The following is a 17,385-nucleotide window of genomic DNA, read 5'->3' on the forward strand; positions in this document are numbered from 1 at the left end:
AGAGGTATAGAATATAAGAGCAGGGATGTGATGTTGAAGCTCTATAAGGCACTCATGAGACCACACTTGGAGTATTGTGTGCAGTTTTGGACTCCTTATTTTAGAAAGGATATATTGACATTGGAGAGGGTTCAAAGAAGATTCATGAGAATGATTCCAGGAATGAAAGGGTTACTTTATGATGGACATCTGGCAGCTCTTGGGCTGTATTCCCTGGAGTTCAGGAGAATGAGGAGGGATCTCATTGAAACATTTTGAAGGTTAAAAGGCCTGAACAGATTAGATTTGTCAAAGTTATTTCCCTTGGTAGCGGAGTCTAGGACAAGAGGGCACAACTTCAGGATTGAAGGATGTCCATTTAGAACAGAGATACAGAGAAATTACTTTAGTCAGAGGGTGGTAAATCTGTGGAATTTGTTGCCACGAGTGGCTGTGGAGGCCAAGTCATTGGGTGTATTTAAGGCAGAGATAGATAGGTTCTAGATTAGCCAGGGCAATAAAGGGTATGGAATGAAAGCAGTGACTGGAAGAATTGGATCAGCCCATGATTGAATGGTGGAGCAGACTCAATGGGCTGAATGGCCTACTTCTGCTCCTATATCTTATGGTCTTATGGAATAAAGCCTGGTTGAAGAGTACTGTAAGTCATGCACTCGATGTATTCGGAGGAAGACTCTGCCCATGAGAATTGCTCCATTATCTCAGTTACAGAGTGTGGGGTTACCTGATTTAGTCTCTATGGATTTCCTTTCCATAGAGCCTGATTCCAGCAAAGCTATGAATGTGTTGGTCATCTCTGATCACTACACCAGATACGCTGAAGTGTTCCTCACACAGGATCAGAGGATATCCACAGTCCCAAAGTGTTATGGGAGAAGTATTTTGTTCATTATGGCCTCACAAGAAGAATACACAGTGATCAGGAAAGGGACTTTGAGAGTCTGTTCATACACGAGTTACTGAGCATGCTTGGAGTTGAGAAGTCGCGGACCACATCCTCAGGGTGATCCCTAGCCTGAAAGGTTCAACAGACATTGCTCGGCATGCTTGGAACCCTGGATATCAGCAAGAAGAACAAGTGGAGTCAACATATTGGACATTTGGTCCACTGCTACAGCTCTACACAGAATGAAGCTACTGGATACTTGCAATACTATTTGATGTTTAGACGCAAAGCCAGATTGCATGTAGATCTCTGTTTCGGAGCCAGCAGTGAAGACATGCCATAAAAGATGTATCTTAAGTATGTGTCTGACATGAGGAAAGAACAGCAAAAGGCTTATGAGCTAGCAGCGGTCTTTACTACTAAGGAAAATTAAGGAAAAAAGAGGAGATATGATCAAAAGATTAGGCTCTCTCAACTGATGCCTGGAGACAGAGTTTTAATAGGGAATTTGGGGCTAGCAGGGAAGCATAAGTTGGCTGACCACTGGGTGTCTACATTTTATGTAGTTGAGAGCCAGATTCCAAATGTACCAATTTTCCGAGCGAAGCCAGAAGATAGGAATGGCCCTGTCAAAATTCTCCAATGGAATCACCTTTTACCCCTAGGGCAGGAGATATGAGTTGACCCAGAGCCTGACTTGGAACCTACACCTTGTAGGAGAGCTCTGCGCAGAAGGAAGAGAACAGAAAGGCAATCAGTGGAAAGATCTGAAAAGGACCCAACCACTGAATGTTGTATGGACTCAGAGGATAAGGAAATGGGGATATGGTACACGTTAGCTCATGCAAACTCCACAAGAACTGATGCAGAGATTCCTGAATCTCCCAGCCCTGGACAGTGAAGGGAAGCTGGGCTCCACTGTAATTGGGAATGAAGCTGAGCTCAGTCAGGTGGTGGGAGGCCTGAGCTGTTGGAAGGCATGAGTAATAGACGGGGGAAGCATCCCCAAGTGGACAGGAAAGATCCCAAGGATTGCCTGAGGTGGAAGAAGCTGAAGATGAGATAAGAAGGTCTCAGAGAGTGAGGAAACCCCCAGATAGTCCAGCATCTGATGCATCAGGGAAACAGAGTGTTGCATCTATTCCCATAGTGAGATATGTTACTGCTTTTTATAAATGGGTTGGGGGTCCTGAAATCATAAAATTTATTTGAATACTGTGTTAATAATAATAGTTTGATATGTTTCAAAGTTATGAGGAGAACGTAATGCCCTGGTTAAGATTTTTACTGCTAATGCTGTAGGGTATTTCATTTAGTAGCTTTCGGTAGAAGCAGTGTGATGACTTGTGGTATGTCTTGGTTTCGGATAAATATATGGGGCTAATGTGTCTTACTTAGGAATGTTGTGTCTAATTGGCTAATCAGAATGGTGGAATTAGGAAAAGGTTCTAGAAAAAGATGGGCAGAGAGAGATTTGTGACAGACACTAGTTGGGTTTGTGGTCTTTTTGGCGGGAGATGGAGAAAGGTGAAGATCGGGATAGATAGCCGTAGGATTTGATCTGACGGGAAGACCCAATTGCATGGAGTACTTCATGAGTCGAAGGAGTCCAAGATGGAAAGTTCTACTGGTGAATGGTGATGAGAATTTGGTGTCATGAGTAGCAGTCATACCCAGCTTTTAGACAATACGAACTCCAATGATGTGCACATTTAGACTGATTGAACTGGAATGGGCCTTTTATTTTCCTTTTCTTTCCTTCTTAATAGCTGGTTGATAAAGGTGAAATTAGTAAATACACTTCCTTTATAATTGTATGCGGTGTACGATCTGTTATTTCTTGCCGATGGATAAATGTGTATGGGCAGTATTTACACAGCATTCACTTGGCTCGATTATTTGAAACATCCCAACTTTCCTGTTTGGTTGGACCCAAGTCAGACCGACCCTAGACATATGTTGTTTAAGAAAGGTGGCCTTCTCACTCTGAGTCCAGTGTCTGTTAGCAAAGCTGGCTAACGAGCCAAATTTCCACACGAATTCGGTGAGAGGGCTTCACATAGATAGGGTAAATAAATGGAAATGTCAAATCTTAGAGAACATACATTCATGGGGAAAGGGCGAAGTTTTAAGGAGATGTGCCAGGCAAATTTCTTTTTACAACACATGTGATGGTAGGCACTGCCAGGTATAGTGGTGGGAGCAGATATGATGGTGTTATTTCAGGAACTGCTAGATAGATGCATGAATATTCAAGGAATGGAAAGGATGTGAACCATGTAAGTGGCTTAGTTTAATTCATCACCGTGTTGAGCACAGACATTGTGGGCCAATGGGCCCGTTCGTACAGTACCATTCTCTGTATCCCTTCTTCTGCGCTACCTTGCTCCTACTTCCTCACCCCTTCTTCTGAACTATTCTCCACTTCCCTATCACTTCCTTCCCTACGCTCCTTTTTCCACTACAGCTCTCCACTTGATTCTTCCTTTTCCTTCATTTCCCCTTCCCTTCCCTCTTCTTGACCCATGCCTTTTGTTTTAATTTCCGTTTCTTTCCCCAAGGCTCTCTAGTCCCTCTCCTCAGCCTTCCATTCTCCTTCTCCTTTCTGCTGTAAAATTCTTCTCCCTCCCCCCCCCCCCACCCAATTCCCGTCCTCCCCCTTTCTCCTAATCCGGTCCATTTTTCTTACAGTTCAGCCAGAGGTGCCAGGTGGAGGTTATTCAATGCACGGCATGTAACATGTTCACCCTTGTTTCACAGGCAATGGAGTGGGGACCAGAGGAAGGTACCAAGAGGGCTTGTCAAAGCAAAGGGAAGACAGAGGTAAATACTTAAATCATTCTCATTACAAAGTTACTTTTTAATTATTCTATCAGAACCAGACAAAGGCTCTGAGTCCATTTCATTTTGTGTCCAGAACTTACAAAGGAACCTCATGTTGTTACCCTTCATTGAATGGGTTTTCCTTGAATGGAGAAATTAGGGTATTTTCGGTATCCAATTTAAGAATCAAATTCATTTCTTTGTCACGTACATCGAACCTTACAGTGAAAAGTGTCATTTGCGTTAACAACCAACACAACCTAATCACAAACGAGAGAAAATCTGCAGGTGCTGGAAATCCGAGCAACACACACAAAATGCTGGAGGAACTCAGCAGTCCTGCCAAAGAGTTTTGGGCCGAAATGTCAACTGCGCTCTATTCCTATATGCTGAATGGCCTGCTGAGTTCCTCCAGTATTTTGTGTGTCAACATTACCTAATGATGTGCTGAGGACAGCCTGCAAGGGTCACCACACGCTGTAGCAGCTACATAGTATGCCCACAATGTTCACAGAGCTACACAAGCAACAACAACAAAAATAACAGAACAACTGCAAGAAAACAACCACAGCAAAACGAGCCCTGTTGCTCCTTACAATATTTCTAGGCACTTGTTAGTAGGCCCCACCTAGTACACTTTGAGTAAGCTGTCTTGACCTGCTGGATGCCAGTCCACTAACCCAGCCATTGTACTCCTGTGCTTGATAATTGTCACCTAGAATTGTCCAGGACATCTCGGATTGAGTCCTCAGCAGCAGTAGAGGTCGTGGTCCATGTATGTACCAATGACATAGGGAGGAAGAGTGACGAGATTGTGCAAAGTGAGTTCAGGGAGTAAGGTGCTAGGTTAAATGGCAGGACCTCCAGGGTTGTGATCTCAGGATTGCTACCCATGCCACATGCCATTGAGGCCAGAACTAGGAAGATTATACAATTTAATACGTGGCTAAGGAATTAGTTGTAGGAGGAAGGGCGTCAGATTTTTGGATCATTCAGCTCTCTTCCAGGGAAGGTAGGGCCTGTACAGAAGAGACAGCTTGCACCTGAACGGGGACTAATATCCTAGCAGGAAGGTTTGGTAGTGCTGCACGGTGGGGTTTGAACTAGAGTTGCAGGGGGGATGGGAACCAGAGTGCCAGGACAAATAGTGGAGAGGTTGTGGAGAAAGATGTTGTTAAGACCTCAGACAAAGTCAGGATTCAAAAGATTGAGCATGGTGTGACTAGTGTCCTGAGCTGAATATATTTCAATGCTGGAAGTATTGGCCAATAAGCTCAGGGCATGGATCAGTACATGGAATTCTGATATTGTAGCCATTAGTGAGACGACTGCAGAAGGGGCAGGACCAGCAGCTCAGTATTCCGGGGTTCTGTTGTTTTAGATGTGACAGAGTGGAAGGGGTTAAGGAGGGAGGGGAGGAATTACTAGTCAGGGAATATGTCACTGCAGTGCTGAGTCAGGTCACACTGGATAACTCGTCTAGTGAGGCTTTACAGATGGAAATGAGGAATAAGGAAGGTATGACCATGGTAATTGGGCTATATTATAGACCACCCAGCAGTCTGCGAGATTTAGAAGAGCAAGTTTGTAGAGAGATTACAAACTGTTGCAAGAAACATCAGGTTGTTATAGTAGGTGATTTTAACTTTCCATAAATTTACTGGGACTCCCATATTGTAAAAGGACTAGATGGGAGAGAGTTTCTGAAATGTGTTCAGGAAAGTTTCTTTAATCAGTACATAGAAGTTTCAATGAGAAACGGGTTCTGCTACTAGGGAATGAGACAGGGCAGGTGACTGAAGTTTGTGTAGGGGAACACTTTGGATTCATTGATCATGGTATCATTAGTTTCTAAGTAAATATGGAAAAAGATATAATCTTAATGTGGTTGGCAGGTTAAGATTCTAAATTGGAGAAAGGCCAATTTTGATGGTATAAGAAATGACCTGGCAAATGTGGATTAGTACAGATTGTTTTCTGGCAAAGATGTATTTGCTAAGTGGGAGGCCTTCAAAACTGGAATTTTGGGAGTGCACAGCTTGTGTGTGTGCCTGACAGAATAAAAAGTAAAGATAACAGGTGTAGGGGATCTTGGTTTTCACCAGATACTGAGGCCCTGGTTAAGCAAAAAAAGAGGAGTTGTAGCAAGTATAGGCAGATAGAAACAAATGAGTACAAGAAACGTAAGAGAAAACTAAAGAAAGAAATCAGGAGGTTGTTTAAGAAACTCTCTAAAAACAAACCAGGAAATTATTGAAAAAGTTACTGGAAGATAGTTTAAGGGACTTGATAAATACCTAAGTATTTGGACAGACATGGACTGATTAGGGATAGTCAGCATGGCTTTGTGTGTGGTAAGTCATGTCTAACCAATCTCTTTTTTGAGGAGGTTGATGAAGGAAAGGCAGTGTATGTTGTCTACATGGACTTTGGCAAGGTCCTGCTTAGGAGATTGGTCAAGAAGATTCAGTCGCTCGGCATTCAAGATGAGGTACTAAATTAGATTAGACCTTGGCTTTGTGGGAGAAGCCAGAGAGTGGTAGTGGATGGTTGTCCCTCTGATTGGAGGCCTGTGACTAGTGGAGTGCTACAGGGTTCAGTGTTGGGTCGGTTGTTGTTTGTCATCTATATCAATGATCTAGATGATAATGTGCTTTCCTGCTGTGGTGAACTATGTGCCTGTCAGGACACGCCCCTGCTGACTGCTCCTGTGGCTCCTCCCACAGGCCCCTGTATAAAGGAGATCTGCGGCCTGACGCTCGGCCTCAGTCTCCAAGACATTGTATGATAGACACTCACTCCTGGTTCCTTCTTCCAGTCAATAAAAGCCGATATCTCGCCTTTCGTCTCAGTGTGAGTTATTGATGGTGCATCACCTGCATCAGCAATTTTGCAGAAGATACCAAAACTGGGACAGTGACAGTGGACAGTGAGGAAGACTATCAATGTTTGCAGTGGGATCTGGGCCAGCTGGAAAATGGACTGAAAAATGGAAGATGGAGTTTAATGCAGACAAGTTGAGGTGTTGAACTTTGGTAGGTGTTAAACAGTGAACAGCAGGGCACTGAAGAGTGTCGTAGAACAAAGGGCCCTGTGAATACGGGTCCATAATTCATTGAAGACCAGTTCCAGTGCACCTCCTACTAGACAGGATCCTGTTGACTCACATGGTCCTGTTGATTGGAGCCAGCTCGTCTGCCTTTAGAGACGTGACTGGGTTATCCTGAGTAAATGTCTGCCTCCTCATCGGACCCAACTGAAAACACTCCTTCCCACAAGCACTTGATCATGCGATGATTTCCCCTTTCTCCTAGTTCATGGTAGAGTTATGCTTGAACACAAAGGCTTCCTGGGGATCAGAGATGTGTGAGGAGAATCTATTATGTGAAAACTATTGTCTTCTACATGTTGACCTATCTTCTATCCTCATTCACAAAACTGATACATGCTGCAGGATCTACCCAGACCCAGGGCAGTTGAGATTATTAACTGGATCAACTCCTGCCATTGAGCTTATGGATTGTCCCCAAGTACAGGAAATTCCCAGCTGCTCCAGAGTCCACAAAGGCATACACCTTTCGTTGGCTCTTTCCTAAGGTCTCCACCTCCAGCATGTATGTTTGGGAGTAACAGCTGTTATCCTAACAGTCCTCCTGACACCGGATGGTCTCAGCAGTTTCCCAATAGCTGTAGATTCAAGCATTCAACCCGCAGAAGACATGTTTCCCTGCAGTAGTAGCAGCAAACTTGACTCTGACGCTGTGACTACTCATCAACAGAGAGTCTTGTGCAGTCGATTTGCATTGGTTTGACAGGGTATTGTGCAGGAGACGGGCTGGTCATTGTCTGAGTTTGGGGAGTGGAACTATGATGTGAGGAGACCAGGCTTGGGTTAGCCTTGTTTGACTTCTTGAGATAGTTGTAATTTTGCTCTGCCAGACAATTATCGAGGTGGATGGACTGATCATTCAGAGGCTCTAAGTTGTCGACATGCTCTCCCAAAGCAAGGACATCTTTCAATTTACCTCAGAGTGTGGGGCGGAATAGAGTGGCCAAGGCCTCCCTATTCCAGCCACACTCCTTGGCCAAAGTCTGAAACTCAATTGCATAGTCGGTGACTGACCAACTACCTTGACACATCTTCATCAGATGGTCTGAGGTCCGTTAGCTCTGGTGGGTTAATGGAACACCCTCTTCCTGGGGTTCATGAATTCTAGCAAATCTGAGCAAATATCCGACCTCAGTTCCTAATGCTTTCCTGGTCATGATAGCCACCTTTCCATGCTCCGCAGGAAAGCAGGATGGATAGAGTTCAAATGCAAAAGGAGCCAAGTGTGAGGAAGCTGTGGCAAGAACCTGGGTTATCAAGGAACCTCTCCAAAGTTGAAAGATGGACTAACTCTGGAGTGTGACAGACAGTCGCGCCTGAGTGATTCTGGCTTCCTCCTTGTGACAGTTGGTGAATGGCACCTTGGATGTCATGTGTCTCCAGGCTCTGTCTTGAAATCTGGCCATAGCTGACAAGAGGCTCGGATTCTCCGCTGGGTCCATGTTAGGCTCAGTTATACTGTGATAAGAGGCCTAGGCGAGGATGGCAGGGACCCAAATGATGGAGTATCTGAGACTAGAATTGAGGCACGATTTTGAGACAGTCACAAGAACCGGGGTCTAGATGAGAACCTGATGTGACTAGATGAAAATGCAAAGGACACAGAAATCCTAAAAACAATCGCAGATTGAACGGAAGTCAAGCTGATGAATGAGCACCAAGCTTAAGTTCAGGTACTCTTTAAATATCCAAATCTTGGTGCTAAAACATGGCTGCCAATTAGTGGGTGAGCTTGAATCTTTAAAGGGTCCATGTCAGTTACCCATACACCAGAGAATCAGAGTAAACCCAGGAGGCTAGTGCAGTTGGATGCATGCTATAGGAGATGGCATGTTAAGTTATATAAGTTGTGTTAGACATAAGTTGCCTTATTTGGAGTATTGTGTGCAGTTACTACAGAAAGGATGTAAATAAGGTTGAAAGAGTGCAGAAAAAAATTACAAGGATGTTGCTGGCTCTGGAAGACCTGTGTTATAAGTAAAGGTTAGAACTTGATGCCTTGGAACATTGAAAATTGAGAGGAGATTTGATAGAGGTATACAAAATTATGAGGGGTATAGATATGGAAAATGCAAGCAGGCTTTTTCCACTGAGATTGTGTGGGACTTCAACTAGGGGTCATGGGTTAAGGTTAAAAGGTGAAAAGTTCAGGGGAATGTGAGGGGAAACCTCTTCATTCAGAGGGCTATGAGAGTGTGGAACAAGCTCCCAGTGCAAGTGCTGCATCCAAGCTTAATTTCAAAATTTAAGAGAAGTTTGGAGAGGTACGTGGATAGTAGGGCTATTGAGGGCTATGGTCCAAGTGCAGGTTGATGGGGGTATGCAATTTAAATGGTCTGGCATGGACTGAATTGGCCAAAGGGCCTGTTTCTGTACTATACTTTTCTATGACTCTATGACTACAACTGAGCTGAAGGAAATCTTCTTTAGAGTCTTGGAAGGTGTCTCAGAGTCTATTCTAGACTGAGGTCATAGAACGTCAAAGGAATCAATGAATACAGGGACAGAAATTGGAAAGGATGTAGAAGGCAGACTATTTAAGGCATCATTTGAGGCTCTAAAGGCGTTGGCCAGACCGCACTTAGAGTATTATGAACAGTTTGGGATCCTTTTCTAGGAAAAGATGTGCTGGTATTGGAGAGGATTCTACTGAGGTTCATAAGAATGATCCTGGGAATGAAAGGGTTAATATATGAGAAATGTTTGATGGCTCTGGGTCTGTACTTACTGGAATTTAAAGAAATGGGGGTTGGAATAAGCTGAATGTTTTCCATACAGGATTTGACCATTTGGTTGATGTGACATTGAAGAAAACCCCTCTTTTCCTGAGGAACAGCCCGTTGTACTCACATCCATCATAATGAAGTGTTTCAAGAGGCTCATCATGAGGCACATAAAGGCCCTACTGCCCCCCTCACTGGACCTCCTGCAATTTGCGTACCATCCCAACCGCTCAACAGATGACGCCATCACCACCACCCTCCACCTGGCCCTCACCCACCTGGACAAAAAAGACACATACGTTCGAATGCTGTTCATAGACTTCATAAACTGAGCCTACTGGGCCTGAACACCTCCCTCTGCAACTGGATCCTAGACTTCCTGACTGGGAGACCTCAGTACGGATTGGGAGCAGCATCTCCAACACCATCACACTGAGCACAGGGGCCCCCCAGAGCTGCGTGCTCAGTCCTCAGCTGTTCACTCTGCTGACCCAAGACTGTGCAGCAACACACAGCTCGAACCACATCATCAAGTTCGCCGATGACGCACCTGTGGTAGGTCTCATCAGCAAGAACGAGAGAGAAGGTGCAGCGGCTAACAGACCAACAACCTGACTCTGAATGTGAATAAAACAAAAGAGATGTTTGTTGACTTCAGGAGGGCATGAAGCGATCACCCTCCGCTGAACATTGACTGCTCCTCCGTTGAGATCATTAAGAGCACCAAATTTCTTGGTGTTTACCTGGCGGAGAATCCCTCAACACCAACTCCATAGCCAAGAAAGCCCAGCAGCATCTCTACTTTCTGTGAAGGTTGAGAAAAGTCCATCTCCCACCCCCCATCCTCACCACATTATGCACTGTGCAGCCCAGCTAACAGAGGCCTTTAATAGACGTCTTTAGTATCTCTGTGAAACAGTGCACTGTGCCTGCAGGCTTCAAGGCAGCCACCAAGAGACCAAGAGTAACTGGCCTAAATGGCCCTATAGCACTGACTTCAACAATCATGAAGTGCTTTGAGTAATTGGTACTTGATCATATAAGTTGCCACCTTCCAGCTACATTGGATCCTTTCCAGGTTCACTTACTGTTCAAACTGGTCCAATGATGATGCCATAGCCTTAGCCCTCCACCCCATCCTCTCCCACCTAGAAAATGATGCCTTGTACGCCAGGATGTTGTTCATTGACTTCAGGTTGGCATTTAACATGATCATTCCTCAGAGGCTGGTGGATAAACTCTCTTTGTGGGAGTCCTCTCTGTAACTGGATCTTGGACTTCTTGATGGAAAGAAGGCCATCAGTCCAAGTTAGTAGCAACATCTCAAGCTCCATCATACTGAGTACTGGTGCTGCTCGGGGTTGTGGGCTCAGCCCGCTGCTGTTCGTGCTGCTGACTCATGACCACACTGTCAGATTCAGCTCAAACCACATCAAGTTCACTGATGATACAACAGTGGCTGGCTTCATCAGCAACAATGATGAGTCTCATACAGAGAGGAGGCAAGGGGCTTGTCAAACAGTGTGGAACAACAATCTGAGTCTCAAAGTGGACAAGACAAAGGAGATGATTGTGGACCAGGAAGGCACAGCTCAACTGCTCTCCATTGCACATCAATGGCTCTGTTGTGGAGAGAGTAAAGAGCACAAAGTTTCTTGGTGTGTACATAATGGACAATCTAATCTGGACTCACAACACCTCCTCGCTATTCAAAAAGGTGCAGGAGTTTCTGAGGAGATGAGGTGTGCAAGGCTCCCCACCCCATTCTAACAACTTTCTACAGGAGCACAATGGAAAACGTCCAGTCTGGCTGAATCATTGTGTGGTATGGAAGCTGCAGGGCATAGGACTGCAAAACCCCACAGAGGATAGTAAAAACTGCTGAGAGATCATCCCCCATTTGTGGCATTTACCAGGAGTGTTGCAGACAAGGGGCCAGAAGTTGAGGATCCCTAGCACCTATCTCATAATCTCTTTGACCAACTACTGTCAGGAAGGATGCACAGAAGCATCAGGACTAATACTGCCAGACTGGGTAACAGCTCCTTACCTTAGCCTGAGAGACTAATGAATACTTTGTCACCACTGAGGTCTCACCACTAGAAAAGTGATCTATTTACTGCTTACTGTTTACCTGTGCTGAGCTTTCCTACATGTATTTTGAATTATATTTTATTAACTTATTTATCATATACTTTTCTGGTTTATGTGCTGTGTGTGATATATGTTATGTGGGTGCACCATGGTCCAGAGGAGCGTTGCTTCATTTCGTTGTATATATGTACAGTCAGATGACATTGAACTTGAATGTGGATCTCATTGAAACATATTGAATATTGAAAGGCCTAGATAGAATGGATGTGGAGCAGTTGTTTCTATAGTGAGGTAGTCCAGGACCAGAGATCACAACTTCAGAATAGAAGGACATCCCTTAGGAAAAGAGATGAGGAGGAATTTCTTTAACTAGAGGGTAGAGAATCTGATAATTCATTGCCACAGATTGCTGTGGAGGCCAAGTCATTGGGTATATTTAAAGTGGAGGTTGATAGGTTCTTGATTAGTAAGGGTTTCAAAGGTAATAGGGAGCAGGAGAATGAGGCTAATAACTCTGCAATGATGAAATGATGGAGCCAACTCTTTGGGCTAAATAGTTCTGCTCCTGTGTCTTAGATGATACTTGAGGGGTGCAGTGACCCATTCTGTCTCTTTCTTTGGAAGATCTTTGAAAGTTTAGAAACATAGAAAAATAGAAAACCTACAGCACAATTCAAGCCCTTCAGCCCACAATGTTTTTTAAACATTTTCTCTACTCTCTTCCAGGAGGAATGTCAGAATTTTATCCGAGTACTTCTCATCAACGGAAAGAAAATCTTTGCTTGTGGAACTAATGCATTTTCTCCAAGCTGCACCAATCGACAGGTAAATGCTTGTTATCCTTTTAATGCAATAAATGAGTTTCTAACCTTAGGGGGACCATGTGAGTTTTCAACAACTTTCTGACTGAAACACTATGTGCGTAGAATCCGTTTATTATTGTCACATGTACCAAAACACAGTGAAAGGCTTGTCTTGCATACTTTTCATACAGATCAAAATCACTACACATTGTATTGAGGTAGAGCAAGGTACCAGACCACTTTTCAATGGATCATTGAGAGTAGCATGCTGCTATGAGGCCATTCAGCCCATTGAGTCTTTGCCTATATTTTTAATAAGCAGGTGAGCTGTCACTCATGGGGGTCGTTCTTGGCTTTCCATCATTATGCTGTATCAGTATACTGCTCCTGGATACTGATGGGAGCCTGCTCCCGGACTGCATACAGTATGCTCTCCATCAGTATGCTGGTGGCTTCTAGTTCAGTACCTGAAATTTGAATGAGGTGAAGGGAGTCGATCCACACTGTCGACTGTCCATTTCCCTCCACAGACCGACTGAGTTCCGTCAACACACTGCGTATTGCACAAAGGTCCATTCTGTTGATGCCAGTGTACCACTACAGAAGTCGTGCACTGTTGGGGTGGGATATCTCCAACCAGAGCGAAATGGAGGTATTGTTGATAAAAGGCTCCATGGCTACTCTACTTTGCTGGAGATCAGGAAGGCTATGTTTGGAAGCTTGGATGAAGTTTATCTCTTAACCAGTATTAAAAGCTAAACTAATTATCTGGTCATTACAACACTGTTATCTGTGGGATCTTGCTATGCCCAAATAAGTTGGTATATTTCAATTTAACAGTCCAGAGGAAGTTCACAGGAATGATTCTGTGAATGAAAGGATTAATGTATGAGGGGCGTTTTTAGGCTCTGGGCCTGTATACGTTGGAGTACAGAAGGATGTCCTCTTGTGTTAGCCATTGCCGTCCTGGGAAAAAGGCATTGGCTGTCCACTCTATCCATGCCTTTTATCATCTTATTATTCAAGTTACCTCTCATACTCCTTCATTCCAAATGGAAAAGGTCTTTCCTCATAAGACATGTCCTCTAATCCAGGGAACATGTTGGTAAGTCTCCTTTGCACCCTCCCTAAAGCTTTCACATCCTTCCTATAATGGGGCAACCAGAACTGAAGACAATACTCCATTTGTGGTCTAGTCAGCGTTTTATAGAGCTGCAACATTAGCTTGTGGTTTTTTAACTCAGTCCCCTGACTAATATACATTCTTAACTTCCCTATCAACTTATGCAGCATCTTTGAGGTGTCCGTGAACATAAATGTTAAGATCCCTCAGTTCCTCCTCACTGCTAAGTATTCTGCTGTTAACCCTGTACTCTGACTTCAAGTTCAGTCTTCCAAAGTGAATCACTTCACACTTTTCTGAATTGAACTCCAGCTCTGCATCCTGTCTATGTCCCAATGTAACCTACAACAACCTTTGACACTGTCCTCAGTACCACCCAGTTTCATGTCATTTGCAAACTTATGCACTCACCCTTCTACTTCTTCATCCAAGTCAAATGCAAGAATCACAAAGAGCAGAGGTACCAAAATTGTCATTCAAAAAAATTGATTCAACTATTTAAAAAAACCAAAAAATATTTTTGTTAAAAATTGACAGGACTTAGAAGTAATGTAAAAGCTAAATAAAATATTTATGCAATAGCATCATCTCCCCTGGCCTTCTCACCCAGTATTTCTGCTAGCAGAGCCACTGCTTCACAGCTCCAGAAACCCAGATTCAATCCTAACTTTGCGTGCTGTCCATGTGGAGTTTGCATGTTCTCCTGGGAGCTCCTGTTTCCCCCTGCATTTGAAATATGTGTGGGTTTAAGTTAGTTGGCCACTGTCAATTGTCCAGAGTGTGCTGCTTAGTGGTTAACGTTAGGGATAGTTGAAAAGAATGACAAGAGAGTAAATTGGGATTAGTGTGGGGTTGGTATGAATGCGTAGTTGATGGCTGAACCCAATGGGCTGTAGAGATGGTCCTCTGCTGCCTGACTCTGGGCACTATGATTCTGAGTCTAGAAATCCTATTCCATGTCAGTGTAGTGTGGTCACCACCCCAGAATCCCACTGCTGCCTGCAAGGAGTTTATACGTTTGCCTCGTGACCACCTGGGTTTCCTCGTGACCAGCTGGGTTTCCTCCCCCAGAACAATGATGTACTGGTTTATATGTTAATTGGTCACTATAAATTGTCCCGTAGTTAGGCTGGGATTAATTGGGTGATTGCTAGGATGATGTAGCACAATATTCCATGCTGTATCTCAATAATAATAATAAAATAATAAATCCCAGAACATTACCTTTGTGCACTGGTGGTGATATGGGGCTGTGGGGAGTAGGATACGGGGGGGGGGGAGAGAGAGAGAAATGAAGTAGATAGAGAGAGATCGATGCAGAGAGGGAGGGAGAAGGAAAGGGAGAGGCAAATCAAAACATTTTCACACAACATAAGGTGTAATGTCAAAGTAAAGATGGCTGATTATGCAAATTAAAGATTGTTGAAAACCAAGAGAGGAAATGCAAAATAAAGGATTTTTTCTGCAACAGCTGTGATTGTCTGTGTCTATCTGTTCTCTATAGCTGGGAAACCTGAGCAAAATCTTCGACAAGATTAATGGCGTGGCGAGGTGTCCCTATGACCCCAAACACAATTCCACTGCTGTGATTACCTCACGAGGAGAGCTGTATGCAGCCACTGTGATAGACTTCTCAGGTCGAGACCCTGCAATCTATCGAAGTTTGGGAAACGGACCTCCACTTAGAACTGCACAGTACAACTCGAAATGGCTCAATGGTAACCAACAAGCTAATCTGTGTGTGTGTGTGTGTGTGTGTGTGTGAGGTAGGGATGTAGAAGGGATTAATTTAGTTTAGCATTAAACTGCTGTTATTTTCTATGAGTCTATGACTGTGACAGGAATACTTGGGAAGGGAGGGTGGGATGATTTTCATTCAGTGAGAACACCCGTGTTTCAGGTTTGTTGGATCTGGTGATATTGATCCCAAGTTTCTTTGGAAGTTTGGTGATTACAGCCATTTTATTCAGTGTTAGAAGAACAAAAAACAAACAGAGAGAAAAAACAAAGAAAAAGGTAGAGGTGAAAGCGTATTTCATTGATAAGATATAACCTAGAAATAGCCAGATTCATGTGGTCTGGCAGCTTCTGTAGAAAAACTGAGAAGCTTCTAGAAAACATATAATCAGCTACAGTGCAATTACTAGAAAGTTTACTGAACAATTACCATAAGACCATAACATATATTTAACAATTACAGCACGAAAACAGGCCATCTCGGCCCTTCTAGTCCATGCCGAATGCTTACTCTCACCTGGTCCCACTTACCTGCACTCGGCCCATAACCCTCCATTCCTTTCCTGTCCATATACCTATCTAATTTTTTTTTAAATGACAAAATCAAACCTTCCTCTACCACTTTTACTGGAAGCTCGTTCCACACAGCTACCACTCTCTGAGTAAAGAAGTTCCCCCTCGTGTTACCCCTAAACTTTTGCCCCTTAACTCTCAACTCATGTCCTCTTGTTTGAATCTCCCTTACTCTCAATGGAAAAAGCCTATCCACATCAACTCTATCTATCCCCCACATAATTTTAAATACCTCTATCAAGTCCCCCCTCAACCTTCTACACTCCAAAGAATGAAGACCTAACTTGTTCAACCTTTCTCTGTAACTTAGGTGCTGAAACCCAGGTAACTTTCTAGTAAATCTCCTCTGTACTCTCTCTATGTTGTTGACATCCTTCGTATAATTCGGTGACCAGAACTGTACACAATACTCCAAATTTGGCCTCACCAATGCCTTGTACAATTTTAACATTACATCCCAACTCCTATACTCAATGCTCTGATTTATAAAGGCCAACATACCAAAAGCTTTCTTCACCACCCTATCCACATGAGATTCCACCTTCAGGGAACTATGCACCATTATTCCCAGATCACTCTGTTCTACTGCATTCTTCAATGCCCTACTATTTACTATGTATGTCTTATTTTGATTAGTCCTACCAAAATGTAGCATCTCACACTTATCAGCATTAAACTCCATCTGCCATCTTTCAGCTCACTCTTCTAACTGGCCTAAATCTCTCTGCAAGCTTTGAAAACCTACTTAATTATCCACAACGCCACATATCTTAGTATCATCTGCATACTTACTAATCCAATTTACCACCCCATCATCCAGATCATTAATGTATATGACAAACAATGTTGGACCCAGTACAGATCCCAGAGGCACACTGCTAGTCACCGGCCTCCAACCTGACAAACAGTTATCCATCACTACTCTCAGGCATCTCCCATCTAGACACTGTTGAATCCATTTTACTACTTCAATATTAATACCTAACGATTGAACCTTCCTAACTAACCTTCCGTGTGGAACCTTGTCAAAGGCCTTACTGAAGTCCATATAGACAACATCCACTGCTTTACCCTCATCAACTTTCCTAGTAACCTCTTCAAAAAATTCAATAAGATTTGTCAAACATGACCTTCCATGCACAAATCCATGCTGACTATTCCTGATCAGACCCTGTCTATCCGGATAATTATATATACCATCTCTAAAAATACTTTCCATTGATTTACCCACCACTGACGTCAAACTTACCGATAATTGCTAGGTTTACTCTTAGAAGCCTTTTTAAACAAATGGAACCACATGAGCAATACTCCGATCCTCCATCACTATCCCCATCTCTAATGACATTTGAAATATTTCTGTCAGAGCCCCTGCTATTCTACACTAACTCTCCTCAAGGTCCTAGGAAATATCCTGTCAGGACCCAGAGATCTATCCACTTTTATATTCTTTAAAAGTGCCAGGAATTCCTTTTCTTTAATCATCATAGTTTCCATAACTACCCTACTTGTTT

At 43.5% G+C, this 17,385-nt stretch overlaps 1 protein-coding gene across 2 annotated transcripts in view; it reads left to right on the plus strand.

Moving 5' to 3' along the window:
• Positions 1-17,385, plus strand: part of sema5ba (sema domain, seven thrombospondin repeats (type 1 and type 1-like), transmembrane domain (TM) and short cytoplasmic domain, (semaphorin) 5Ba) — a 531,708-nt gene that overhangs the window by 335,873 nt on the left and 178,450 nt on the right. For both annotated transcript variants that reach the window (XM_059967676.1, XM_059967677.1), the window contains 3 exons: positions 3,647-3,709; positions 12,362-12,460; positions 15,066-15,279. In XM_059967676.1, coding sequence (XP_059823659.1) covers positions 3,647-3,709; positions 12,362-12,460; positions 15,066-15,279 — 376 coding nt within the window. The remainder of the gene's footprint in view (positions 1-3,646; positions 3,710-12,361; positions 12,461-15,065; positions 15,280-17,385) is intronic.

The sequence above is a fragment of the Hypanus sabinus genome, chromosome 4, assembly GCF_030144855.1.
Source record: "Hypanus sabinus isolate sHypSab1 chromosome 4, sHypSab1.hap1, whole genome shotgun sequence".
NCBI classification, from domain to species: domain Eukaryota; kingdom Metazoa; phylum Chordata; class Chondrichthyes; order Myliobatiformes; family Dasyatidae; genus Hypanus; species Hypanus sabinus.